A 26,437-nucleotide genomic window follows, 5' to 3' on the forward strand; every position below is an offset into this window, starting at 1 on the left:
AAAATACAAGATATTTTAAATGTGTATGAAATTCCTTTAACCAATTTCCAAAATGTTATTTTTATTTTATTTTATTTTATTTTGACAGGCAGAGTGGAAAGTGAGAGAGACAGAGAGAAAGGTCTTCCTTTGCCGTTGGTTCACCCTCCAATGGCCACTGCGGCCGGTGCGCTGCGGCCAGCGCACCGCGCTGATCCGATGGCAGGAGCCAGGTACTTATCCTGGTCTCCCATGCGGGTGCAGGGCCCAAGTACCTGGGCCATCCTCCACTGCACTCCCTGGCCACAGCAGAGAGCTGGCCTGGAAGAGGGGCAGCCGGGACAGAATCCGGTGCCCTGACCGGGACTAGAACCCGGTGTGCCGGCGCCGCAAGGCGGAGGATTAGCCTAGTGAGCCGCAGCGCCGGCCAATTTCCAGAATGTTATAAATGGTTTTGCTATAATGAAGATTTTGGAAATAAACAATATTATCCTTTTCTTAGCATCTTGTTGTAAGGACTTAAAGGAGGTTTTTGAATTCAAGAAGAAAAACAGAATTTATACATCCTGGTCATTTTTGTCTTGCTAGTTCTCTGTAGATTTGATAGCAGGTTGAGGATTTTTGTATGTTTTTGTAAGTACCTAAGGTATTAGCAAAACACAAAACATATTGCATCTGAAGGAAGACTGAAGGGGGTTTGAGAGCCAGTAATAGAGTTGGCCATAAAATCATTTGCCTTGTATGAAGTAATTGATATCTTATGTAGGGGACACAGTGTATGTCATCTGTTCCACGTTTTGTGCTTGCATATAGGAACTGATTCTTGTTTATTCTGCAGCTGGTGAGAATATTATCTACACTATCCCTGATGGCGTGCCAATAGATATCACAGTGAAGTTGATGGTCTGCCTTGTACATCTCAATATCCTTGAACCACTTAATGTAAGTAGCATTAAGGTCTGTACTTGGGATACTTCATATCAAACCCAGTCTATTTTCTTTAGATGACAGAAATTACTTGACCCTAGCTTTTCACATTTCTTAATAACCTGGAAGTTCACAGTAAGCATTGAATTATTTTTGTATGAATGTCTCAAAAAGTCTAGTGATTTTGGAATTGGGCTTGTAATAATTTTTCTCTTAAAACGAAAACAATCTAGAATCAGAGTGTGAAATTGGGCTGTCAGACAATTGGTAATAATTCATAGCTGTTCTCTTATATCTGCTTTGGGGTCAGTATTTTATTGAATGGAAAATATATCAGGTATCTGCTCCATTGACCTTAGGAAAAGGTATTGAGTAAAAATACAAATCCCTAGTTGCATGGATCTTTGGTGCTAATGGAATTAAACAGATAATAAAATAAATACATAAAATACATAGGATATTGATCAGTGGATAAACTGCTCCAAGCAAGAAAGGTTGCAGTTTTCAACAGGGAAATCAGAAAAGGCCTCCCAGAAAGGATGATATTTGAATAATGACTTAATTCACATTAGTTTTTGAGGTATAGTCATAACTAGATGAAGATTTGTGTTTTAGTTTACTAGTTTGAGGTGCCTGTTTGGGATGATGATAAGTAATTTAGATAGACTTAGAAAAGACAAAAGTTATTACCTGCAGAAACATCCATCAGCGCTCAGTGAGTTATGTGATGTTTATCCAAGTTTCCAGTTCCACTGTCTTGTGTTTTCTTCTTCTCCTCTCCTCTCCTCTCCCCTCCTCTCCTCTCCCCTCCTCTCCCCTCCTCTCCCCTCCCCTCCCCTCCCCTCCCCTCCCCTCCCCTCCCCTCTCCTCTCCTCTCTTTTGACAGACGGAGTGGATAGTGAGAGTGAGAGACAGAGAGAAAGGTCTTCCTTTTGCCGTTGGTTCACCCTCCAGTGGCCGCCACAGCTGGTGCACTGCAGCCGGCGCACCACGCTGATCCGAAGGCAGGAGCCAGGTGCTTCTCCTGGTCTCCCATGGGGTGCAGGGCCCAAGCACTTGGGCCATTCTCCACTGCACTCCCTGGCCACAGCAGAAAGCTGGCCTGGAAGAGGGGCAACCGGGACAGAATCCGGCGCTCCGACCGGGACTAGAACCCGGCGCCTCTAGGTGGAGGATTAGCCTATTGAGCCGCGGCGCCGGCCTCTTGTGTTTTCATATTGAAAATACTTCTGCATTTTTCCTTTGAGTGTCAGTTTCTTACTAGTACTACTTCTTCATGTAACATGTTTATCTGGAATGTATTTTAGCTGTTTTTGTATAGTGAAAACTGAAACATGCACATTTTGTACATTGTGCTTTTTTTGTGGGACATATGCAGTGTGTGATCCAGTTGTTTTCTATCCTTTGGTTGTGCTGACCTAGGAATGTTGGTCATATAAAATATTAAGTTTTAAAGTAACCACTCTTAATTAAAATTAACTTTTTTTAAAGATTTATTTATTTATCTGAAAGAGTTACATAGAGAGAGGAGAGGCAGAGAGAGAGAGGTCTTCCATCTGCTGGTTCACTCCCCAAATGGCGGCAATGGCCGGAGCTGCTCCCATCGGAAGCCAGGAGCCAGGAGCTTTCTCCAGGCCTCCCATGTGGTTGCAGGGTCCCAAGGACTTGGGCCATCTTCTTCTTTCCCAAGCCATAACAAAGAGCTGGATTGGAAGTGGAGCAGCCGGGACTTGAACCAACGGCCATATGATGCTACGCCACAGCACCAGCCCCTTAAAATTAACTTTATTCCTATAAATATTTAAAGGAAATAAATACTTACATTTCTTTATTCCTATAAATATTTATAAGAATATGTGCTGTGAAGTGTTATGAAATTTGTAATATTTTTTGTCACAAACTGTACTCCTAATTATTGTAATGTAATAAAAATAGTTATGATGGAAAAAAAAGTGGGAATTAAACCATGGAGATTTCAGAGAATAGCTTTCCAAAAACATCTGCAAACAGAGGTACAATTATGTTTGGCTTGTTGGAGGAAGAGTATAACAGAGTAGCATTGTCTTAGTTCCTGCAGTGTTTGCCTTTTAACACAAAATGTGTTGACTATGTTCATGATGGAATATGACTTTTTAAAAAAGAGGTAGACAACTAGAAAAATACTCATCTAAAGCTGTTTTCATTAAGCCTTGCTTTTTGACTTGTTTCATATAACTGTTAAGTTTAAAAAACGGTATCTATAGCTGTGCACATTGGTGATGATGTTTGACTTTAGGCTTTTATTTGGGGTTTAGCCTCTCTTGACAACACTGGTGGAACAGAATCCTGAGGATATGGGAGACCTCTATTTAGACGTTGCTGAAGCCTTTCTGGATGTTGGTGAATACAGTTCTGCACTTCCCCTCCTCAGTGCACTAGTTTGCTCCGAAAGATACAACCTTGCAGTAGTTTGGCTTCGGCATGCAGGTAATACTTTTTTTCTTGTACTTAACCAAGTAAGTAGATATGAACTTATTTTTCTAAGATGATAATAATTATTATATTAATATCTTAGTGAAAGTAATTCTAGTTGCAGTACAGTTTTTTGTTTTAAGTCAGTTATGTTTTGAATTATTTATTTTAATTATTTTACTATGCTTCTAAGTGATTTTTCCCCCTCATTAATGCTTGGGAAGAATAATTCATATAATGTTCTAAATGAAGTAGGCTCTAGTTTCCAGTAATGCATTGTCAGACCTGGGGTAAAATCTTTTGAAGAATTTTTAAGTTTATATTTAATGTTTTGAGAAAATATTTAACATATATAAATGCTCAAGATCGACTTTAATCATGTTAGTTCAGTGTGCTTAAGTCTACAATAATCTGGAATAAATCATTTATAGTGGAAAAATACCTTAGGAAACACAACTTGGGCTGGCGTTGTGGCATAGTGGATAAAGCTACTGCTTGTATCCCATATGGCCATCAGTTTGTGTCCCAGCTGTTCCACTTCCAGTCCAGCTCCCTGATAATGGCCTGGGAAAAGCAGCAGAAGATGGCCCAAGTATTTGAGCTCCTGCCACCCATGTGGGAGAGCCTGAAGAAGCCCCTGGCTTCTGGCATCGGTCTCACCCAGCACTGGCTGACATGGCCCTCTGGGGAGTGAACCAGTGGATGGAAGATTGATCTCTCTCTTTCTCCCTCTCTGTAACTCTGCCTTAAAATAAGTAAATCAATTTTTTAAAAAAATTTATCTAGCAGAAACTTAAGAAAGCAGTTAATAATATTTCCTATTGACTCAACATAAAAGATGCACTAAAATTAAAATTTGAATTGGCTTGGTATAAAATATTATATGATAGGGGCCAGCACTGTGATATGGTGGGTAAAGCCACCACTTGTAGTGCCAGCATCCCGTATGGGTGCTGGTTTGAGTCCTGGCTGCTCCATTTCCAATCCAGCTTTCTGCTATGGCATGGGAAAGCAGTAGAAGATGGCCCAAGTCCTTGGGCACCTGCAGCCCTATTAAGAGACCCAGAAGAAGCTACTGGCTTCAGATCAGCACAGCTCTGGCCGTTGCGGCCATTTGGGGAGTGAACCAGTGGATGGAAGACTTCTCCTCTCTCTCGTTCTCTTTTGCCTCTCCTCTCTGTTACTCTGATTTTCAATTAAGTAAATAAATCCTTAAAAATACTATCTGATGGCACAAAGTTCTAGTCATTCTAAATATTATAAGAAGGCAGAATGTTCTCTATAACTAAAGAAGAAATGGTTCACATTTCAGTATGGTAATTTTTTTACTTCACTGAAAAGAAGGAGCGAGCACTTTTTTTATTTTTTGAAAATTTTTTTATTTTTTTGACAGGCAGAGTGGACAGTGAGAGAGACAGAGAAAAGGTCTTCCTTTGCCGTTGGTTCACCCTCCAATGGCCGCTGTGGCCAGCGCACTGCGGCCGGCGCACTACAGCCGGTGCACCGCGCTGATCCAATGGCAGGAGCCAGGTGCTTCTCCTGGTCTCCCATGGGGTGCAGGGCCCAAGCACTTGGGCCATCCTCCACTGCACTCCCGGGCCACAGCAGAGAGCTGGTCTGGAAGAGGGGCAACTGGGACAGAATCTGGCGCCCTGACCGGGACTAGAACCCAGTGTGCTGGCGCCGCAAGGCGGAGGATTAGCCTAGTGAGCCGCGGCGCTGGCAAGAGTACTTGTTTAGATGAGTGACAAATACAAATGTAATATTAAATGTTATATTTGTGGAATTCAAATTTTAAAGAAGTGAGCAGTTTTTTTTTTTAACTTTTATTTAATGTATATAAATTTCCAAAGTACAGCTTATGGATTACAGTGGTTTCCCCCCCAAAAAAAAACTTCCCTCCCACCTGCAACCCTCCCCTTTCCCGCTCCCTCTCCCCTTCCATTCACATCAAGATTCATTTTCATTTCTCTTTATATACAGAAGGTCAGTTTAGCATATATTAAGTAAAGATTTCAACAGTTCGCACCCACATAGAAACACAAAGTGAAAAATACTGTTTGAGTACTAGTTATAGCATTAAATCACAATGTACAGCACATTAAGGACAGAGATCCTACCTGAGGAGTAAGTGCACAGTGACTCCTGTTGTTGACTTAACAATTTGACACTCTTGTTTATGGCATCAGTAATCTCCCTAGGCTCCAGTCATGAGTTGCCAAGGCTATGGAAGCCTTTTGAGTTCACTGACTCTGATCCTATTTAGACAAGGTCGTAGTCAAAGTGGAAGTTCTCTCCTCCCTTCAGAGAAACGTACCTCCTTCTTTGATGGCCCGTTCTTTCCACTGGGATCTCACTCGCAGAGATCTTTCATTTAGGTTTTTTTTTTTTTCCAGAGTGTCTTGGCTTTCCATGCCTGAAATACTCTCATGGGCTTTTCAGCTGGATCTGAATGCCTTAAGGGCTGCTTCTGAGGCCAGGGTACTGTTTAGGACATCCGTCATTCTATGAGTCTGCTGTGTTTCCCGCTTCCCATGTTGGATCATTCTCTCCCTTTTTTGTTCTATCGGTTAGTATTTTCAGACAATAGTCTTGTTTATGTGATCCCTTTGATTCTTAGTCCTATCAGTGTGATCAATTGTGAACTGAAATTGATCACTTGGACTAGTGAGATGGCATTGGTACATGCCACCTTGATGGGATTGAATTGGAATCCCCTGGTGTGTTTCTAACTCTACCGTTTGGGGCAAGTCAGCTTGAGCATGTCCCAAATTGTACATCCCTTCCCTCTCTTATTCCCACTCTTACATTTAACAGGGCTCACTTTTCAGTTTAGTTTCAACACTTAAGAATAACTGTGTATTAATTACAGAATTCAACCAACAGTATTAAGTAGAACAGACAAAAATACTAAGAGGGATAACGTATTAAGTTGTTCATCAACAGTCAGGGCAAGGGCTGACCAAGTCACTGTTTCTCATAGCACCCATTTCACTTTAACAGGTTTGCTTTTTGGTGCTCGGTTAGTTGTCACTGATCAGGGAGAACATATGATATTTGTCCCTTTGGGACTGGCTTATTTCACTCAGCATGATGTTTTCCAGATTCCTCCATTTTGTTGCAAATGACCGGGTTTCATTGTTTTTGACTGCTGTATAGTATTCTGTAGAGTGCACATCGCATAATTTCGTTATCCAGTCTACTGTTGATGGGCATTTAGGTTGATTCCAGGTCTTAGCTATTGTGAATTGAGCTGCCATAAACATTAAGGTGCAGACTGCTTTTTTGTTGGCCAGTAATTTCCTTTGGGTAAATTCCAAGGAGTGGGATGGCTGGGTTGAACGGTAGGGTTATATTCAGGTTTCTGAGGAATCTCCAGACTGACTTCCATAGTGGCTTGACCAGTTTGCATTCCCACCAACAGTGGGTTAGTGTCCCTTTTTCCCCACATCCTCACCAGCATCTGTTGTTGGTAGATTTCTGAATGTGAGCCATTCTCACCGGGGTGAGGTGAAACCTCATTGTGGTTTTGATTTGCCTTTCCCAGATTGCTAGTGATCTGGAACATTTTTTCATGTGTCTGTTGGCCATTTGGATTTCCTCTTTTGAAAAATGTCTATTGAGGTCCTTGGCCCATCTCTTAAGTGGATTGTTTGTTTTGTTGTTGTGGAGTTTCCTGATCTCTTTGTAGATTCTGGTTATTAATCCTTTATCTGTTGCATAGTTTGCAAATATTTTTTCCCATTCTGTCGGTTGTCTCTTCACTCTCCTGACTGTTTCTTTTGCAGTACAGAAACTTCTCAATTTGATGTAATCCCAATAGTTAATTTTGGCTTTGACTACCTGCGCCTCCAGGGTCTTTTCCAGGAAATCTTTGCCGGTGCCAATATCTTGCAGGGTTTCTCCAGTGTTCTCTAATAATTTGATGGTGTTGGGCCATAGATTTAGGTCTTTAATCCATGTTGAGTGGATTTTTGTGTAAGGTGAAAGGTAGGGGTCTTGCTTCATGCTTCTGCATGTGGAAATCCAGTTTTCGCAACACCATTTATTGAATAGACTGTTCCTTGCTCCAGGAAATGGTTTCAGATCCTTGTTCCAATAGAAGTTGGCTGTAGATGTTTGGGTTGATTTCTGGTGTTTCTATTCTGTTCCATTGGTCTATCCATCTGTTTCTGTACCAGTACCATGCTCTTTTAATTACCACTGCCCTGTAGTATGTCCTGAAATCTGGTATTGTGATGCCTCCGGCTTTGTACAAAATTGCTTTAGCTATTCGAGGTCTCCTGCGTCTCCATATGAATTTCAGCATCATTTTTTCTAGATCTGAGAAGAATGTCTTTGGTATCTTGATTGGCATTGCATTGAATCTATAAATTGCTTTTGGGGGAATGGACATTTTGATGATATTGATTCTTCCAATCCATGAGCATGGAAGATTTTTTCCATTTTTGGTATCCTCTTCTATTTCTTTCTTTAACATTTTGTAATTCTCATTGTAGAGATCTTTAACGTCCTTGCTTAAGTTTATTCCAAGGTATTTGATTGTTTTTATAGCTATTGTGAATGGGATTGATCTTAGCAGTTCTTTCTCAACCGTGGCATTGCCTGTGTATAGAAAGGCTGTTGATTTTTGTGCATTGATTTTATATCCTGCTACTTTTCCAAACTCTTCTATGAGTTCCAATAGTTTCTTTCTTTCTTTCTTTCTTTTTTTTTTTTTAATTTTTTGAGAGGCAGAGTTGACAGAGACAGGGAGAAAAGTCTTCCTTTTGCCGTTGGTTCACCCTCCAATGGCAGCCATGGCTGGCGCGCTGCAGCCGGTGCACCGCGCTGATCCGATGGCAGGGGCCAGGGTACTTATATTTGTCTCCCATGGGGTGCAGGGCCCAAGTACTTGGGCCATCCTCCACTGCACTCCCTGGCCACAGCAGAGAGCTGGCCTGGAAGAGGGGCAACCGGGACAGAATCTGGCGCCCCGACCGGGACTAGAACCCGGTGTGCCGGCGCCGCAAGGCGGAAGATTAGCCTAGTGAGCCGCGGCGCCGGCCCCAATAGTTTCTTAGTGGAGTTCTTTGGATCCTCTAAATAAATAATCATATCATCTGCAAAGAGGGATAGTTTGACTTCTTCCTTCCCAATTTGTATTCTTTTAATTTCTTTTTCTTGCCTGATGGCTCTGGCTAAAACTTCCAGAACTATATTGAATAGCAATTGTGAGAGTGGGCATCCCTGTCTGGTGCCATATCTCAGTGGAAATGCTTCCAACTTTTCCCCATTCAATACGATGCTGGCTGTGGGTTTTTCATAAATTGCTTTGATTATATTGAGGAATGTTCCTTCTATGCCCAGTTTGCTTAGAGTTTTCATCATGAAAGGGTGTTGAATTTTATTGAATGCTTTCTCTGCATCAATTGAGATAATCACATGGTTTTCTTCTTTAGTTTGTTAATGTCGTGTATCACATTGATTGATTTGTGAACATTGAACCTGGTCTGGGTGGATGATTTTTCTGATGTGTTGTATTCTGTTTGCAAGAATTTTATTGAGGATTTTTGTGTCTATGTTCATCAGGGATATTGGTCTGTAATTCTCTTTCAATGCTGCATCTTTCTCTGGCTTAGGGATTAAGGTGATGCTGGCTTCATAGAAAGAATTTGGGAGGATTCCATCTTTTTCAATTGTTCTGAATAGTTTCAGAAGAAATGGAGTTAGTTCTTTAAATGTCTGGTAGAATTCAGCACTGAATCCATCTGGTCCTGGGCTTTTCTTTGTTGGGAGGGCCTTAATTACTGTTTCAATTTCTGTCTCAGTTATGGGTCTGTTCAGGTTTTCGATGTCTTCCTGGTTCCATTTAGGTAGGTTGCATGTGTCCAGGAATCTATCCATTTCTGATAGGTTTCCCTGTTTGCTGACATACAAGTCCTTGTAGTAATTTCTGATGATTCTTTTTATTTCTGTGGTGTCTGTTGTTACATTTCCTTTTTCATCTCTGATTTTATTGATTTGGGTCTTTTCTCTTCTTTTTTTTAGTTAGTTGGGCCAATGGGGTGTCAATTTTGTTTATTTTTTCAAAAAAACAGCTCTTCACTTTGCTGATTTTTTTGTAATTTTTTTTGGATTCAATCCTGTTGATTTCTTCTCTGACTTTAATTATTTCTCTTCTACTAGATTTGGGTCTGGTTTGCTGCAGTTTTTCTAGATCCTTGAGATGCACTGAACGCTTATCTATTTGGTGCCTTTCCAGTTTCTTGATTTAGGCACCTATTCCTATAAACTTTCCTCTCAACATTGCTTTTTCCGTATCCCATAGGTTTTGATATGTTTTGTTGTTACCCTCATTTACTTCCAGAAAGTTTTTGATTTCTCTTTTGATTTCTTCTATGACCCATTGTTTATTCAGGAGCATGTTGTTCAATCTCCATGTGTTTGCATATGCTCTGTGGATTCCTGGGTTGCTAATTTCCACCTTCATTCCTTTATGGCCTGAGAAGCTGCATGGTATGATTCTAATTCTTTTGAATTTGCTGAGACTTGCTTTATGGCCTAGTATGTGGTCAATCCTAGAGAAGGTTCCATGCACTGCTGAGAAGAATGTAAAATCTTTAGATGTAGGATTGAAAGTTCTGTAGATATCTGTTAGATTCATTTGGGCAATAGTGTCAATTAAATCTGCTGTTTCCTTGTTGATCTGTCTGGTTGATCTGTCTATTGCTGAGAGTGGAGTATTGAAGTCCCCCAGTACTATTGTATTGGAATCCAAGTCTCCCTTTAAGTCCCTTAACATATCTTTTAAGTAAACCGGTGCCCTGTAATTAGGTGCATATACATTTATAATAGTTACATCTTCCTGGTGAATTGAACCCTTAATCATTATATAGTGTCCCTCTTTATCTCTCTTAACAGTTTTTGTGTTACAGTTCATGCTGTCTGATATTAATATGGCTACACCTGCTTTTTTTGGTTTCTGTTGTCATGGAATATCTTTTTCCAACCTTTCACTTTCAGTCTGCATGCCTCTATGTTGGAAAGATGTGTTTCTTGTAGGCAGCAAATAAATGGGTTTTGTTCCTTAATCCATTCAGCCAGTCTGTGCCTTTTAACTGTTAAGTCCATTAAGGTTCAATGTGACTTATTGATAAGTAGTGACTTTGCCCTGCCATTTTCCCAAAGATATTTTCTAGTATATGCTTTGAGCTTCCCAGGATCTTTTACTGGTCGGTTTTCTTCCTTTACCTTCTTTCATATTGATGGCCGTGTTTCTGTGTTTCTGAGTGTAACACATCTTTAAGCATCTTTTGCAGGGCCGCACGAGTGGCGACAAATTCTTTCAATTTCTGTTTGCTATGAAAGGTCTTTATTTCATCTTCATTCACAAATGAGAGCTTTGCAGGATATAATATTCTGGACTGGCAGTTTTTCTCTCTTAGCACCTGTGCTATGTCTCGCCATTCCCTCCTAGCTTGTAGTGTTTCTGATGAGAAGTCTGCTGTGAGTCTAATTGGAGATCCTCTGAGAGTAATCTGACATTTCTCTCTTGCACATTTTAGGATCTTTTCTTTATGTTTCACTGTGGTGAGTTTAATTACAACGTGTCGTGGTGAGGATCTCTTTTGGTCGTGTTTACTAGGGGTTCTATGAGTTTCCTGTACTAGGATGTCTCTGTCCTCCAAACCCAGAAAGTTCTCTGCTAGAATCTCACTAAAAAGGCCTTCTAATCCTTTCTCTCTCCATGCCTTCAGGAACTCCTAGAACCCGAATGTTGGTTTTTTTAATAGTATCCTGTAGATTCCCAACAATATTTTTTAGATTTCTAATTTCCTTTTCTTTTCTTTGGTTTGACTGTATGCTTTCCTGTGCTCTGTCGTCTAAGACCGATATTCTCTCTTCTGTCTCACTGACTCTGTTTTTAAGACTCTCTAATGTGTTTGTCATTTGATCTATTGAGTTCTTCATTTCATTTTGATTTCTCTTCACTGTCACACTTTCCTGTTCTACTAGTATATGCGTTTCATTTTGGTTCCTCCTTAAGATTTCATTTTCACGAGAGAGATTTTCTATCCTGTCCAATAAGGATTTCTGTAGTTCAAGAATTTTGTTTTGAAAACTTCTAAATGTTCTTATAAATTTTTTGAAATCTGTATCTTGCATTTCTTCTATCTCATCATCTTCATAATCTTGGCTTGGGGTGTTTTGTTCATTTGGGGGTGTCATAATGTGTTCGTTGATCTTGTTACCTCGGTTTCTGTGTTTGTTGCTTGGCATTTTGGAGGAATTCTGTGAATTCTTCTTCCCTTATGTTGGTGTGGGTTTTTTTTTTTTTTTTCGCTCTTTATACTATGACTGTGTTAAGTGGACTGTCTGCTGCTTGGAGGAGCCTTGGAGGCTTGAGATGGGTGTGGCCAGAGAGCTCTGCTTAGTTTTTCAGGGTTAAGGGTGTGCCAAAGGTGACACACTCAGGTTAGGTGTGGTAGATCTCTCTATTTATTTATTTATTTATTCATTATTTTTTTTTTCAGGAGGGAAGTAATACCGCACAGCTGAGCAGAATTGATGGTAGTTAGTTTCCAATCTCTGGCTTCTGTGTGTATATCATTTGTCTGCTTTTTCCCATGGACTACACAAAGAATCTGTTTTGCCCTCAGTGTGGGCTCAATTTCTCCTGCAGTCTCCCACTGGGTTGCCAAGGTTACCGAATTGTAGCGTCTCTGGAGAGTACTCACGTGACCTCCGTGAGTTCTCTCACCCACCGTCTCTTTTATCCCCACCTCAGTTCATTAGCTCTACCCTTTCACTAAATCCTAACCTCCTGGTATTTCACCCCCCCCCCCCCGCCCCCCAGAGTCAGGTTTTTCTGTTTGACTGAGTTAGCGCACAGCCCTGAGGTCGCACACAGCCCTGAGGTCGTGCACAGCTCTGAGGTCGCACACAGTCCTGAAGTCGTGCAGAGCCCTGAGGATGCGCACCTTTTATGTATATCCAGAATGGCGCCTGCTCTTTGTCTCTTGCTCGTCTTTGCAAGGTGGGCAGAGAGAGAAACTCGTCCGTACTGCCCCCCCCCCCCCCCCCCCCCGCTTTTTTTTCTTCTTCTTCTCTCCTGTAATTAGTCTGGTGAACTTTCCCCAGTGGGGCTTCAAGCCTAGTTCCCTCTAGGCTCTGTCTGCCGTTTCCCCCGCCAATGTCTCGGGTTACTGAGCTCACCTCCCCTTCCAGCGCATATGTGTAGACTTGGAGCCGTGGGTGTCCTTGCTCTCCCCACAGACACCTCTACTAGATCCGGAAGAGTTTCCTCTGCATTTTTTTTTTCCCCCGAGCATTTCCCTGTAATTACCGTAATTCCTCTTTTATCAACCTATCTTTTCCCGGACTATCAGTGCGCGTCCTCACTATTCCGCCATCTTGGCTGCGCCGTGAGCAGAGTTTTTAATTGCCTTTCTAAGGCTGTGATATTTAGACTGTTACTAATAGTAAATATTTTTTATTATTTATTTGAGAAGCAGATAAACAAAGTGAGCTTGCCATCTAATGGCTCACTCCTAAATGCTTGCAAGGGAAGCCAGGAGCAGGGAACCCAATCCAGGCCTAGGACCCAGTTACTTGAGGTGTCACAATTGCCCTCCCAGAGTCCGCATTAGCAGACTGGAGTCAGGAGCTAGGGCCAGGTATTGCACCCAGGAACTCTGATGTGGGATGCTGGCATTGTAACCAGTGTCCCAACCACTAGGCTAAAACCCACCCCAGTAGATACTGTACAGATTTTTTAATTATAATGATGATTCTGATAAATGTTTCCATTTTGAGCTTGTGTAGCTAGAGATGAGTGGAAAATAAAACCTCATGGTTGGCCGGCACCACGGCTCAATAGGCTAATCCTCCGCCTTGCGGCGCCAGCACACCAGGTTCTAGTCCCGGTCGGGGCGCCAGATTCTGTCCCGGTTGCCCCTCTTCCAGGCCAGCTCTCTGCTGTGGCCAGGGAGTGCAGTGGAGGATGGCCCAAGTGCTTGGGCCCTGCACCCCATGGGAGACCAGGAGAAGCACCTGGCTCCTGCTTTCAGATAGGCGCGGTGCACCGGCCGCAGCGTGCCGGCCGCAGTGGCCACTGGAGGGTGAACCAACGGCAAAGGAAGACCTTTCTCTCTGTCTCTCTCACTGTCCACTCTGCCTGAAAAAAAAAACAAAAAACAAAAAACAAAACAACACCTCATGGTCGTCCAAAAGTCAAAGATTTGAGATCAGTATGTAAGAAATATTAGAGAAATGTAATACTTGTAGCATAACAAAGTATCTTTAAAAACTAAAAAATATAAGAAATGCCATTGTGATGATCCATTCATATTAGTATTCTTCCTTGGTCATCAAAATTGAACCTAAAAATGTTGAGATTTGAGAAAGCAGTTGGAGACAAAAATATTAGTTAATAGATTAGTGAAAAAGGGGGCCGTTGTGGTGTAGTGGGTTAAGCTGTCGCCTGCACTGCTGGCATCCCGTATGGGCACTGATTCATGTTTGAGCTGCTCCACTTTTGATCTACCTCCTTGCTAGTAATACTGGGAAAGCAGTGGCGGATGACCCAAGCGCGGGAGATCACTTTCTCTGTGATTGCAAATAAATAAGTCTTCCATCCGGATACCCACCCTGCACCCTCAGAAAATTAAAGCAAAGAAAGGGCCTGGGTTAGTGTTACAGCTATTCTGAGAACTTACTTTGAGGAACTAATTGAGTGGGTGTGGTAGTTATGGGAACCTGAAAATTCAGGAGTCTGGCAGGTAGCAACAAAATGAGTGAATTGGACAAGTGAGGATAGTAGAGAGGGCTGAGGACCGGAGAGCCTTTGTGAAAGGCTGTTTCACAGTGTGGGCTGATATGCCATGTGAGACTGGCAGCTAGAAAGTCCAATATCTGGATTTTATAAAAATCTTAATTTAAAACCCTGTAGGCAATTAATTCTTAAGGTGCACGCATTGTGGTGCAGCTGGTTAAGCCACCACTTGGGATGACTGCTTCCCATACTGGAGTGCTGGTTTGAGTCTTAGCTACTACACTTCTTATCTAACTTCCTGTTAATGCATTCTGGGAGGCACCAGATAAGGCTTCATTGCATACGCTCTTGGCTGTGGCCTGATCCATTCCTGGTTATTGGGAGCATTTGGGGAGTGAACCAGTGAATCAAAGATCTCTTTCTGTTGCCCTGCCTTTCACGCAGATGAAAATAAAAAATAAGTGTTAAAATTTTTGTAAAACATTGTTAATAAAATACATCTGTGGATGAAATTAAATATGTCTGTTAATTGTGCACTGTGGCTTATATACATGAAGATGCTTACTGTGGTTTTATTAGAGTGAGGATTTAGAAACTAAATGTCAGATACTCTGGTTTAATAAATAATATTATGTAAGCCTTCAAAATTCTAATGAAGACATGGGAAAATGCTTACAGCATAGTACTTAATGAATAAAACAGAATTCCAAGTTGTGTGTTATACACTTATTACATCCTTATAACAATTTGAATGAATGATAGATTTTCAATTAATAGATAGTTATAAGGGATAACTTTTGAAATGGAAAAATAATTTTGGATAATTTAAAAATCTACAGTTCACATTTATGCTTTGTTTTAATATTATCTTAGAATGCTTAAAGGCCCTAGGCTACATGGAACGTGCTGCTGAGAGCTATGGCAAGGTGGTTGATTTGGCCCCCCTCCACTTGGATGCAAGAATCTCACTTTCTACTCTTCAGCAACAGCTAGGCCGTCCAGAGAAAGCTCTTGAAGCTTTGGAACCAATGTATGATCCAGATACTTTAGCACAGGATGCAAATGCTGCACAGCAGGTAGGTTCTGTAACAAAAATTTTTTCTTGAATTTATTTTAGAGCTTTCTCCTTAGGGATCTCTTCATAGCTTGTATTTCAGCATTTTACTTCATTGTAGTAAAGTTTTGGCTTCTTAATAGACATTATAAATTAGTTTCTAAAATAATGGATCATAATTATTGTCAAAGATCATAACACAAATGTTCTTAATGTTTAGTTTCTAAATATATTTCTTTGCAAATAAAACATTTTCTAAGAAAGGAATCTTGTCATACTCATTATGTGCTTATTTATTTAGGAACTGAAATTATTGCTTCATCGTTCTACTCTATTGTTTTCACAAGGCAAAATATATGGCTATGTGGATACCTTACTTACTATGTTAGCCATGCTTTTAAAGGTGGGTAATGATTTTTCCTTATCAGCCTTGTTGGCTTTTTACATGTTTAGTATTGATTTAAACATAGGTGTTATATATTAGCTGTAATAATCTTACTCTATTAAACAGACTACTTAAAGTGAAAGTCAGGTAAAAAGATTTTGAGATTAACAGTATGTATCTGAAAGTTGTACATGGTCCTGTGAACTTCACTGTACATTGTTAATTAAAATCTTTCCTAGTACATAGTATTAACAGTTATTGGCCCTATGTTATTGGCCAAATGGTTTGGTTTGCAAAAATGTTTTCCAAATCTAACATCCTTTGAGTCTGGTTTTTCTGTAGAGAGGGGTGTGTGTGTGTGTGTATGTATGTATGTGTGTACATGTTATAAAGTTAATGTTTATTGCCTTATTTTTTCCTAAGGTGAGTAATGTCACCAAAAATTCCTTTGGTGCGAAAATAAGTCTGTGAGCGATAAATAAAAAAAAAAAAAAGGCAAAAAAAAAAAGTCATTTTACATTTAGGTGTTTTGTTCCTCCAGAAGTAATTTGACATTTTTCCTTAGAAAAAGCTTTCAGTCACACTTGTGTTACTTGTGGTCCACTGGTTTTCTTTAAAATATTACTAAAGAGCCTGAAATTACCATCTTTATTTTAGGTAGCAATGAATAGAGCCCAAGTCTGTTTGATATCCAGTTCCAAATCTGGAGAGCGACATCTCTACCTTATTAAAGTATCAAGAGACAAAATATCAGACAGCAATGACCAAGAGACAGCCAACTGTGACGCAAAAGGTAACTACTTCATTTACTTTTTTATGACTTGGCTGAACTGACTCATTAACATTTGACAGTAATCTAATTTTGAAAATACAGTTTTTAAAGTAAAATATTCTAATTAAAATTCAAGTGTATCAAACTTATTTGATGTTTAAAAAGGAAAAGCTAAATATAAATTTTAAAAACAAAGTGCTTGAGTTTTCTGTGAAAATATAAAACTGTTAATTTTGACTTTTTAAGAATATATGAAATTTGTGAAGATTAGATTATTTGTGCAGTCACTTTGATTCCATTCTGTTAAATTCATTTTTGACAAATGTAGCAGTAATTAGAGAAATTCTTTGAAAATAAGTTGTCGTGACCCAGTCTCAAGTAATAACTTCGGAAGACATCTGTTTTTAGCTGGAAAAGCATCAAGTATGTTTGGGTGAGGTATTATTGAGAGAGAACTGTGGAAATGACGTAGGCTGGAGAGGTCGGTCTGGTAGAAGGTGATTTAGTTCAACATTTATTAAATCATTATAGGCATTACTAAACTCAAAGGGAAGGCAAAATGGCATAGGTGCTTATAATCTAAGCTATAAATGCCACAGAACCCTGCTGTCGCTCTGGTTTTCATAGATTCTGGGTTTATGTCAACATCTTCTGCCTCTGAAGCCTGTATTCTGGGCCATGTTGTATTTTTCTTCATATCTAATCCTGCCTGTTTTCTTTCAGTGATTCATTTCCAGTTCATTTTGGTTTTTCTTGGGCTCATCCAGTTTTGTTGGTCTGTTAATTTCATCATGGTAGGGATGCTCACATTACCCTGGTCTACCAGGATAGGATGAGTTGAACCTTTTTATTTATTTATTTATTTATTTATTTATTTTGACAGGCAGAGTTAGAGAGACAGAAAGGTCTTCCTTCTGCTGGAGCTGAACCTTTTTATAAGATACATGGAACTTTTTAAGACTTGTTTATTTGAAAGGCAGAGTTAGAGGAGGCATAGATCTTCCATTTGCTGGTTTTACTCCCCAAATGGCTGCAATAGCTGTGCCGAAGCCAAAAGCTTCATCTGGGTCTCCAACATGGGCGGCAGGAGCCCAAGGATTACTTGAGCTATCTTCCACTGCTTTCCCAGGAGCATTAGAAGGGAGATGGATCAGAAGTTGAGCAGCAGGATTCCAACCAGTGCCTGTATGGGATGCTGGCATTGCATGTGGAGGCTTCAACTGCTCTGCTATAGTACCAGCCACAATATGTGCAACTTGTTTTCTTTTTTAAAGATTTATTTATATGAAAGAGTTACAGTGAGAGAGGAAGAGATGGAGAGGAGAGGTCTTCCATCTGCTGCTTTACCCCTTAGATGGCATTGATGGCCAGGGCTGGGCCAGGCTGAAGCCAGGAGCTTCATCCAGGTCTCCCACATTGGTAGCAGAGACCCAAGCACCTGCGGCATCTTCTGCTGCCTTTTTCATGCCATTAGCCAGGAGCTGGGTCAGAAGTGGAGCAGCTAGAACATGAACTGGCCGCCATATGAGATGTTGGCATCACAGGCTGCAGTTTTACCTGCTATGACACGATACCAGCCCCATTATATTTAACTTTCTAACTCTGATCTTTTCATTGAACAGCTTCTCCTGTTGCTCTGTTTTCTCTTAGTAGCTGTAATATTTAAGAAATATGCAATCCACTGGATGAACTTTTTTTGATAAATGACTGCTTCTGAAAAGTTTCTTTTGTTAAAGTAGTAATATGCTAAGCATCTTCATACAATTTTGTTTACATTTTTATTGTTTAGGATATATCCCCAGAATTACTGCACCAAAACAAATTTTTTTTTTTTTTTTTTTTTGACAGGCAGAGTGGACAGTGAGAGAGAGAGACAGAGAGAAAGGTCTTCCTTTTGCCGTTGGTTCACCCTCCAATGGCCGCCGCGGCTGGCGTGCCGCGGCCGGTGTGCCGCGCTGATCCGATGGCAGGAGCCAGGAGCCAGGTGCTTTTCCTGGTCTCCCATGGAGTGCAGGGCCCAAGGAGCTGGGCCATCCTCCACTGCATTCCCTGGCCACAGCAGAGAGCTGGCCTGGAAGAGGGGCAACCGGGACAGAATCCGGCGCCCCAACCGGGACTAGAACCCGGGGTGCCGGCGCCACTACGCGGAGGATTAGCCTAGTGAGCCGCGGCGCCGGCACCAAAACAAATTTTAAGAATTTTTTTAAAAGGGTTATAACAGGGAGGCTTCTAGAAATAAAGGAAATTGTTGAGATTTGAAGGCAGAAAAAATTGGGATTACAAAAATAACTTGAATTTATTTGCTCAGTAGTTTGTTTATTGATTGAGAGGCATGGGGTGGGGGAGGGAGAGAGAAAGGGAAAATTAACTCTTCCTCACCCCCATCTACTGGTTCACTCCCCAAATGCCTAATAAAGGTCCCAGGGGCTGGGTGCTAACGCGGAGAACCTGGACCTCAATCCAGGTTTCCCAGTTGGATGGCAGGGGCCTAATTACTTAAACCACCACAGCTCACAGCTGCTTCCCAGGGTCTGCATTATCGGGAAGCTGCAGTCAGGAACCAGAGGCAGATATCAAACCCAGGTACTCTGATGTAGGGCACAGTCAACTACTGAGCTGAACATCCTCCTCTAAACAGATATTTGAATGCCTTGTATGTACAGAAGCCCTTATCTGTCCACAGTCAGAGAAAGGACCTTTTTTTCTATCTTGTCCCAGCTAGTACTGAGGAATGCAAATAGGGTTAGTTGGACTTTATGGAGAACAAGTCAGAGTGAGAATTACCTGGGATTGTGGATTCTTAAGCAAGCAGAAGGGAATAGTGTAGAAGTATAAACAAGCAACTGCCCCATTTTTTCATTAGTGTTGACAAGAATTCAGGCCCGTAGGACTAGAATTAATTAAACTGATAATTTTTTATTATTGCTATTTCTGGAAATACTGTGTGCTAATCTGTTTTCACTGATCTCATTTTAGCAATATTTGCTGTACTCACAAGTGTCTTAACAAAAGATGACTGGTGGAACCTTCTGTTAAAGGCCATATACTCCTTATGTGACCTGTCCCGATTTCAAGAGGCTGAGTTACTTGTAGATTCTTCATTGGAATATTACTCATTTTATGATGATAGGCAAAAACGTAAAGAACTAGAATACTTTGGTCTATCTGCTGCAATTCTGGACAAAAATTTCAGAAAGGCATACAACTATATCAGGTGACTTTTTAATACTTAAATAGAGTATGTACACTTATCTTGATTTTTCTCATACTCAATTTACTTGTAGCTTTCTTGTTGCTTATTGGTTGTTTCAATTGTATGTTGATTCTCAAAGGTGGTATCTGAGAGCATGGATACTAGAGCTAAATTTCCTTGGTTTGAATCCCAGCCCTAACAGTTAACTGTATGGCCTCAGGCTAGGTACTTGACCTCCTATGCCTCAGTCTCCCCATTTATAACAGGATATCAACAATACTGCCACCTCACAGGATTATTCTGAAGGTTAAAGATTACATAGAGAGCCTCTTAGTAATGCCTCCTGTGGAGTATTGTTCATTGCTCATGGTACTGCAGCTGTAATGGGCAAGGAGAGAAAAAGTGAAGCTTAACTACTTGATTGTGTTTTCTGGGTTTAAAAGTTTTGTTGAAAAGCAGAAATAAGATATAGAAATGTTAATTTAAGCAGCCTTTTCTAGGAAAAATCTTTTGTGTTGAGAAGTTTTGCCTAAACAGATTGGGATAGTGATTTATTCTGTTGGGGAATGGTATGTATTAGTGTTAGAAGGACAACACTAAAGAATTTTATTCTTAGAATTCAGGAAGATTTTTTCACATTTTTCTCTTTATAAATTTTAGAATAATGGTAATGGAAAATGTTAATAAACCTCAGCTCTGGAACATATTCAATCAAGTTACCATGCACTCCCAAGATGTGCGACACCATCGCTTTTGTCTCCGTCTAATGCTTAAAAACCCGGATAATCATGCTCTATGTGTCTTAAATGGACACAATGCATTTGTGTCTGGTAGCTTCAAGCATGCACTTGGTAAGTGTCCTGGCATAAGCTTTTGTCATTGACAGTGTGGTGGCTAAGAGCCTAGACTGGAAGGGGTGCCTGAGTTTAAATGGAATCCTCCCTCCACCCCCAGTTATCTCTAAAATGAAGATAATTGGGCCTACCTTATATGTTATTATGAAAATTAAGTTAATTTAAAATGCTTAAAACTATGCCTGGTGCATTTAGTGTTAACAGTAATGGTAATGATTAATGTGTTAAGCTTTAGATTTTAAAACGTTGAAGTGGTCTTATAATTAATTTTGAAGGTCAGTAATTTTCCCTGCCTAGGCTTGCTTGTTTTTAAAATAATTTTAATTAAGTATGGATGTTTTTGCAACTCAATTTTAGTTTGCTGTAGTGCAAAATAGGACTTAAGGTTTGCTAATGATTCAAAGATAAATCAAAATTTACATACATAGTGCTTACTAATTCCAGTTAAGGAAAATTCATTAATCACTTACAATAAGAAACTTCTGTAATGAGCAATCAAAAAGAAACAAGAAAAATATCTCACCAAACATTTAAACTTAAAATTAGGCAGGTAGCTCCTACTGCTTGATAGTTAATATTGTTGTCTTCTGAATAAACTGATTTTGCTATTTAGTGTTTTCATGTTTCTTTGTGTATAGCTGGTATTTTTAAAATTATTTAGCCAGTAACCTGGAATATCAGATGTTGACACCTTCTTTTACTGTGTATGCTTTTTTGAATTATTGGTTTAATATTAAAGTATGAAATAGGGATGTATTTTCTTATGTTAGAAACTTTTATAGAAAGTTCCTATGTTAGAAACTTTTATAGAAAGTGAAACTAGAAAAGTTCAAATTTCAGTTTGTCATCTTTGCTTAAAAAGATCTGAGCTGCCATTCCTTCTAGAATAGAAGGTAGAAGAAATAGAAGTCCTTATGGAAGCACTCATGATCTATCATAGATTATTCCTTTGAGATAAAAATTACATAAATTCTCTTTATATGACTATGTTTCTGACATAATTATATAAATGGAATACATAGTGTTCAAAACCCCAAATTATTGTAATATTGGATACATTTAGGTTTTCTCAGGAAAAATAAAGTAGTTGCTATATTTGGGGAAAACTACCCATAATCTAAAGAATACAACAAAGCTGTGATTTCTTTTCTCACTCCATAATCCACATAGATATTTACAAAACAAATTAACTTTACAAAAGAATTCACCAAAGGTACATTTCCCCAGTGCTTTTAAAATAGTTAAGATCATGAAATAGATTAATGGTCACAGTCAATAAATTATTTTGAAAATACTGCTCTATATGGAAATGTCAGCTGTGTCTCTTAAAGTTATTGTTACTCAATCTTCATGGTCAAGATATATTTATGGAAAAATTCTATGTTATACATTGCTTTACAGTTCAAATTAATGTGCATCTTGATTGATATTTAACATAGGACATACACCTTTGTAAATGTTGAAATCAATTATATTTGTTTAGCTTTAAATATATACTTAAATAGATGTAAAGAAATAAGGAACTCTGTTCTTGTCATACCATGTGACACTGCTGCTTATTTTCCAGGACAGTACACGCAAGCTTTTCGCACATGTCCCAATGAACCTCTTTACAGCCTTTGTATAGGCCTAACATTCATTCACATGGCATCTCAGAAGTGTGTATTAAGAAGACATGCTCTGATTGTGCAGGTAATTCATTTGGATTTCTCATTCATGTTCCTTGAAAATAAATATACTTAATGCTTTTGAAAAATCCTACCTCAAAAGTTAATACCTCTTTAAAGTATATGTTGGGAGTATCCAGGACTTATTCCTACATTCTGCATTTATAGGACTCAGCATTTAGTTGTGCTCATGGCCAATTTTTTTTTTAAAGAGTTTTTTACTTATTTGAAAGGCAGAGTTAGAGAGGGACAGAGGCAGAGAGAGAGAGGTCTTCCATCCACTGGTTCATTCCCAAATGGCCGCAATAGCAAGAGCTGAGCAGATCCTAAGCAAGGAGCCTGGAGCTTCTGGGTCTTCCACGTGGGCACAGGGGCCCAAGGAGTTGGGCCATCCTCTACTGCTTTCCCAGGCCATAACATTGAGCTCGATCAGAAGTGCAGCAGCTGGAACTCAAACCAGGGCACGTATGGGATGCTGGCACTGTAGGCAACGGCTTTACCTGCTAAGCTACAGTGCCGGCCCTATGGCTCAATCTTATTACAGTGATATAATTTTAGCTGGAAAATAGAGGGAAAGGACACAGGTGGCATCTGCAGGAATCCATGATGCTTTGGAGCCCCAAGGCCTCTAGCCAACCTAGGTCCTAAAGACTCAATTTAATAAATATGATAATAATAATGAGTGTTGCTGTTTCCTTACACCATTACCAATGAACTGTTCTTTCAAACTTTTCTTCTTGGTTCTATTATAGCAATTTGAAATTATTTTTCTTTCCTTGTTTGTATTCTTATTAAATAGCTATTAAAAAATGTAAACTCCAAGAGGTAAGAGATCTTGTCTGTCTTGTTCACTACTGTATATGTTAGTTTTCATGATTACATTTGTTTTATTATGTTCTTTTCAGAGCAAGACTTTTTTTTCCCCCAGTACCTGGCACATGCAGTGGTTTAATACATAACTTCAGTGAAACAATTATTGACCTTTTTTCTTTTTGCTAGGGCTTTTCCTTTCTTAATCGTTACCTCAGTATACGTGGACCTTGCCAAGAATCATTCTACAATTTAGGCCGTGGCCTTCATCAACTGGGGCTGACACATCTTGCAATCCACTATTATCAGAAGGCTCTGGAGCTCCCGCCACTTGTGGTAGAGGTATTGTATAATGTATTTTTTAAATTGAGGAGTTAGCTTCATCTGTAGGTAAGGGCATTTAACTAAGTGTTGCAGTGCAGATGGCAAAACAAATCATAGCTTGTAGGTGAAAATATTTATATAATTCAGGCAGATTTTTGACATGCTGGCCATATGACTTGAGCAGCAACCATGTGAACATAAGTGACCATTTCAGTTATCCCAAGATAGCCCCTGTACTCAACACACAGGAGACGGTAGACATGAAGCTTGAGTAACAGAATGATTATTCAAATATAAATAACATGTTTCTTTATTATTATTATTATTTTTATTTGACAGGCAGAGCTAGACAGAGAGAGAGAAAGGTCCTCCTTTCGTTGGTTCACCCCTCAAATGGCCGCCACTGCTGGCGCTGCATCAATCCAAAGCCAGGAGCCAGGTGCTTCTTCTTAGACTCCCATGTGGGTGCAGGCGCCCATGTGGGATGCCGGCGCCGCAGGTGGAGGATTAGCCAAGTGAGCCATGGCGCCGGCTCCACATGTTTCTTAATTAAAAGATGAGTATTAATGTAGTTTAAAATAGGGTATAAGTGTTGCCCTGTGATGGCCTATGTTTAAAGCCTGATAATTTTTTTTAATTACTGAAGTATGAGTGTTTTCACTGTTAATGTACAGATATAGCGATATACCTGAAATTCTTTTTCACACACAATCCCTCAGTTGTTTTCTGTTAGCCTTATTCAACTTTACTCTAAGCAAATGAATATATACTTTTACAGTTATATTGAAAAACTATATTCTTTTGTATTTCATAAATATCTTTACATATTGCTACTTGAATTTTATAGGTAGTATTTTGTTGCAGATCTATTTACATGTGATCCAAAAAGGAAGATTAGGAACACAGATTTAATCTCCCTCATTGGTATGTTTACATATTTATTTGAAAGGCAGAATTTAGAGAGAGACAGGTCTTCCATCTGTTGGTTCATTCCCCAAATGCCACAACAGTTGGAGCTGGGCCACGCCAATGCCAGGAGCTTCTTCTTCTTTTTTTTTTTTTGACAGGCAGAGTGGACAGTGAGAGAGACAGAGAGAAAGGTCTTCCTTTGCCGTTGGTTCACCCTCCAATGACCGCCGCAGCCGGCGCACCGCGCTGATCCGATGGCAGGAGCCAGGTGCTTTTCCTGGTCTCCCATGGGGTGCAGGGCCCAAGCACCTGGGCCATCCTCCACTGCACTCCCTGGCCACAGCAGAGGGCTGGCCTGGAAGAGGGGCAACCGGGACAGAATCCGGCGCCCCGACCGGGACTAGAACCCGGTGTGCTGGCGCCGCTAGGTGGAGGATTAGCCTAGTGAGCCGCGGCGCCGGCTCCAGGAGCTTCTTCTGAGTTTCCTGTGTGGGTAGGGGGGCCCAAGGACTTGGGCCAACTTCTGCTCTCCCATTAGCAGGGAGCTGGATCGGAAGTGGAGCAGCTGGGACTCAAACTGGTGCCCATGTGGGATGCTGGCATTGTAGGCAGTGGCTTTACCTACTATGCCAGCCTCTGCTTATTATATTTTTTGGTAATTAAAAACACTCCTGAAGTAATTATAATGCTTTCCTAGACCTACTCTGTATAGACCTTTCTGTGCTATATATAGAACTGATATTTTTTCTCCCTCTGCATTTATAATTTTTAGTTTTACTGAAGTTATCAACCTTCCCTTTTATAGTTTATAGTTATAAAAGTCTTATTATGATATAGTCTTATTCTGATGGTTTTGGGAAAAGCTGACCACAGCATGAAATTGGCAACTTCTTGTTGTGGTTTGTAGTAAACATCTCTGGTGGTGGGTGAATTCTCCGAAGCTCACACTTCAAGCATTAAGACTTGTTCCTTGAGATTTACATTGAGTTATATGGTTTCATGAACCAAGCAGTCTATTATTAAAGAAAACTAGAATTCAGAACCCAGTTTAGTTTATAGGGAGGTCATAAAAACTCAAACAATTAGCCGGCGCCGTGGCTCAATAGGCTAATCCTCCACCTTGCGGCGCCGGCACACCGGGTTCTAGTCCCGGTTGGGGCGCCGGATTCTGTCCCGGTTGCCCCTCTTCCAGGCCAGCTCTCTGCTATGGCCAGGGAGTGCAGTGGAGGATGGCCCAGGTGCTTGGGCCCTGCACCCCATGGGAGACCAGGAAAAGCACCTGGCTCCTGGCTCCTGCCAGGATCAGCGCGGTGCGCCGGCTGCAGCGGCGGCCATTGGAGGGTGAACCAGCGGCAAAGGAAGACCTTTCTCTCTCTGTCTCTCTCTCTCACTGTCCACTCTGCCTGTCAAAAAAAAAAAAAAAAAAAAAAAACAAAACAAAAAAAAAACTCAAACAATTAACAAAGGCACAACCTTAATAATTACACCTATACTATAGTTTCTGGTTATAATCATTGCCCATTTTAATCAAAGAAAATGAGATCAGTTTGTTTGCAAAACAGATCTATGTCTCCTGCCTACTTCCATATGTGTATACAGAGTAAGAAGATAGGTCCCTTTTTGACAAGGAATCTTAGATTGGACTTTTAAAACCTTAAAGGCTAGAGAGCCAAATAAGGCAGAGTATCTGTAGCACCTGGTATCTTGACGTTCTTGGGCCTGCCAGAAAGTGACAGGCCTTACTCACTTGTAAGGCTAGGAACCCTTAAAGCTAAACAGAACTATGTAGTTTCTAAATACATCATTAAGGCCGGAGCTGTGGCTCACTAGGCTAATCCTCCACCTGTGGCGCCAGCACCCCCGGTTCTAGTCCCAGTTGGGGCACCGGATTCTCCTCTTCCAGTCAGCTCTCTGCTGTGGCCCGGGAGTGCAGTGGAGGATGGCCCAGCTCCTTGGGCCCTGCACCCGCATGGGAGACCAGGAGGAAGCACCTGACTTCGGATCGGCGCAGCACACCGGCCGTAGCGGCCACTTTGGGGTTGGGGTGTGAACCAACGGAAAAAGGAAGACCTTTCTCTTTCTCTCACTGTCTAACTCTGCCTGTCCAAAAAAAAAAAAATCATTAAAGCCAAGTTTAACATTTCAAATTGAATCATGTTAAAAAAAGAACAAACTTATTAATATCAAAGTGAGGATATGCATGAAGAGTTTCCAAATTCTGAAGGGATGAGAAAAAAAAGTTTTTAAATTTTTATTTACAAGACTATATTTTAGGCCGGCGCCGCGGCTCACTAGGCTAATCCTCCGCCTTGCAGCGCCAGCACACCGGGTTCTAGTCCCGGTTGGGGCACCGGAA

The 26,437-nt window shown here is 40.5% G+C and overlaps 1 protein-coding gene across 2 annotated transcripts in view; it reads left to right on the forward strand.

The window, feature by feature from the left end:
- Window positions 1–26,437, forward strand: part of GTF3C3 (general transcription factor IIIC subunit 3) — a 52,306-nt gene that overhangs the window by 17,520 nt on the left and 8,349 nt on the right. For both annotated transcript variants that reach the window (XM_002712362.6, XM_089330140.1), the window contains exons 9-17: window positions 818–921; window positions 3,201–3,372; window positions 14,987–15,189; window positions 15,469–15,570; window positions 16,210–16,345; window positions 19,301–19,538; window positions 20,178–20,368; window positions 21,939–22,063; window positions 23,038–23,190. In XM_002712362.6, the coding sequence (XP_002712408.2) occupies window positions 818–921; window positions 3,201–3,372; window positions 14,987–15,189; window positions 15,469–15,570; window positions 16,210–16,345; window positions 19,301–19,538; window positions 20,178–20,368; window positions 21,939–22,063; window positions 23,038–23,190 (1,424 nt within the window). The remainder of the gene's footprint in view (window positions 1–817; window positions 922–3,200; window positions 3,373–14,986; window positions 15,190–15,468; window positions 15,571–16,209; window positions 16,346–19,300; window positions 19,539–20,177; window positions 20,369–21,938; window positions 22,064–23,037; window positions 23,191–26,437) is intronic.

This window comes from Oryctolagus cuniculus, chromosome 3 (assembly GCF_051225735.1).
Source record: "Oryctolagus cuniculus isolate XC-2025 breed Fujian yellow rabbit chromosome 3, ASM5122573v1, whole genome shotgun sequence".
Lineage (NCBI taxonomy): Eukaryota > Metazoa > Chordata > Mammalia > Lagomorpha > Leporidae > Oryctolagus > Oryctolagus cuniculus.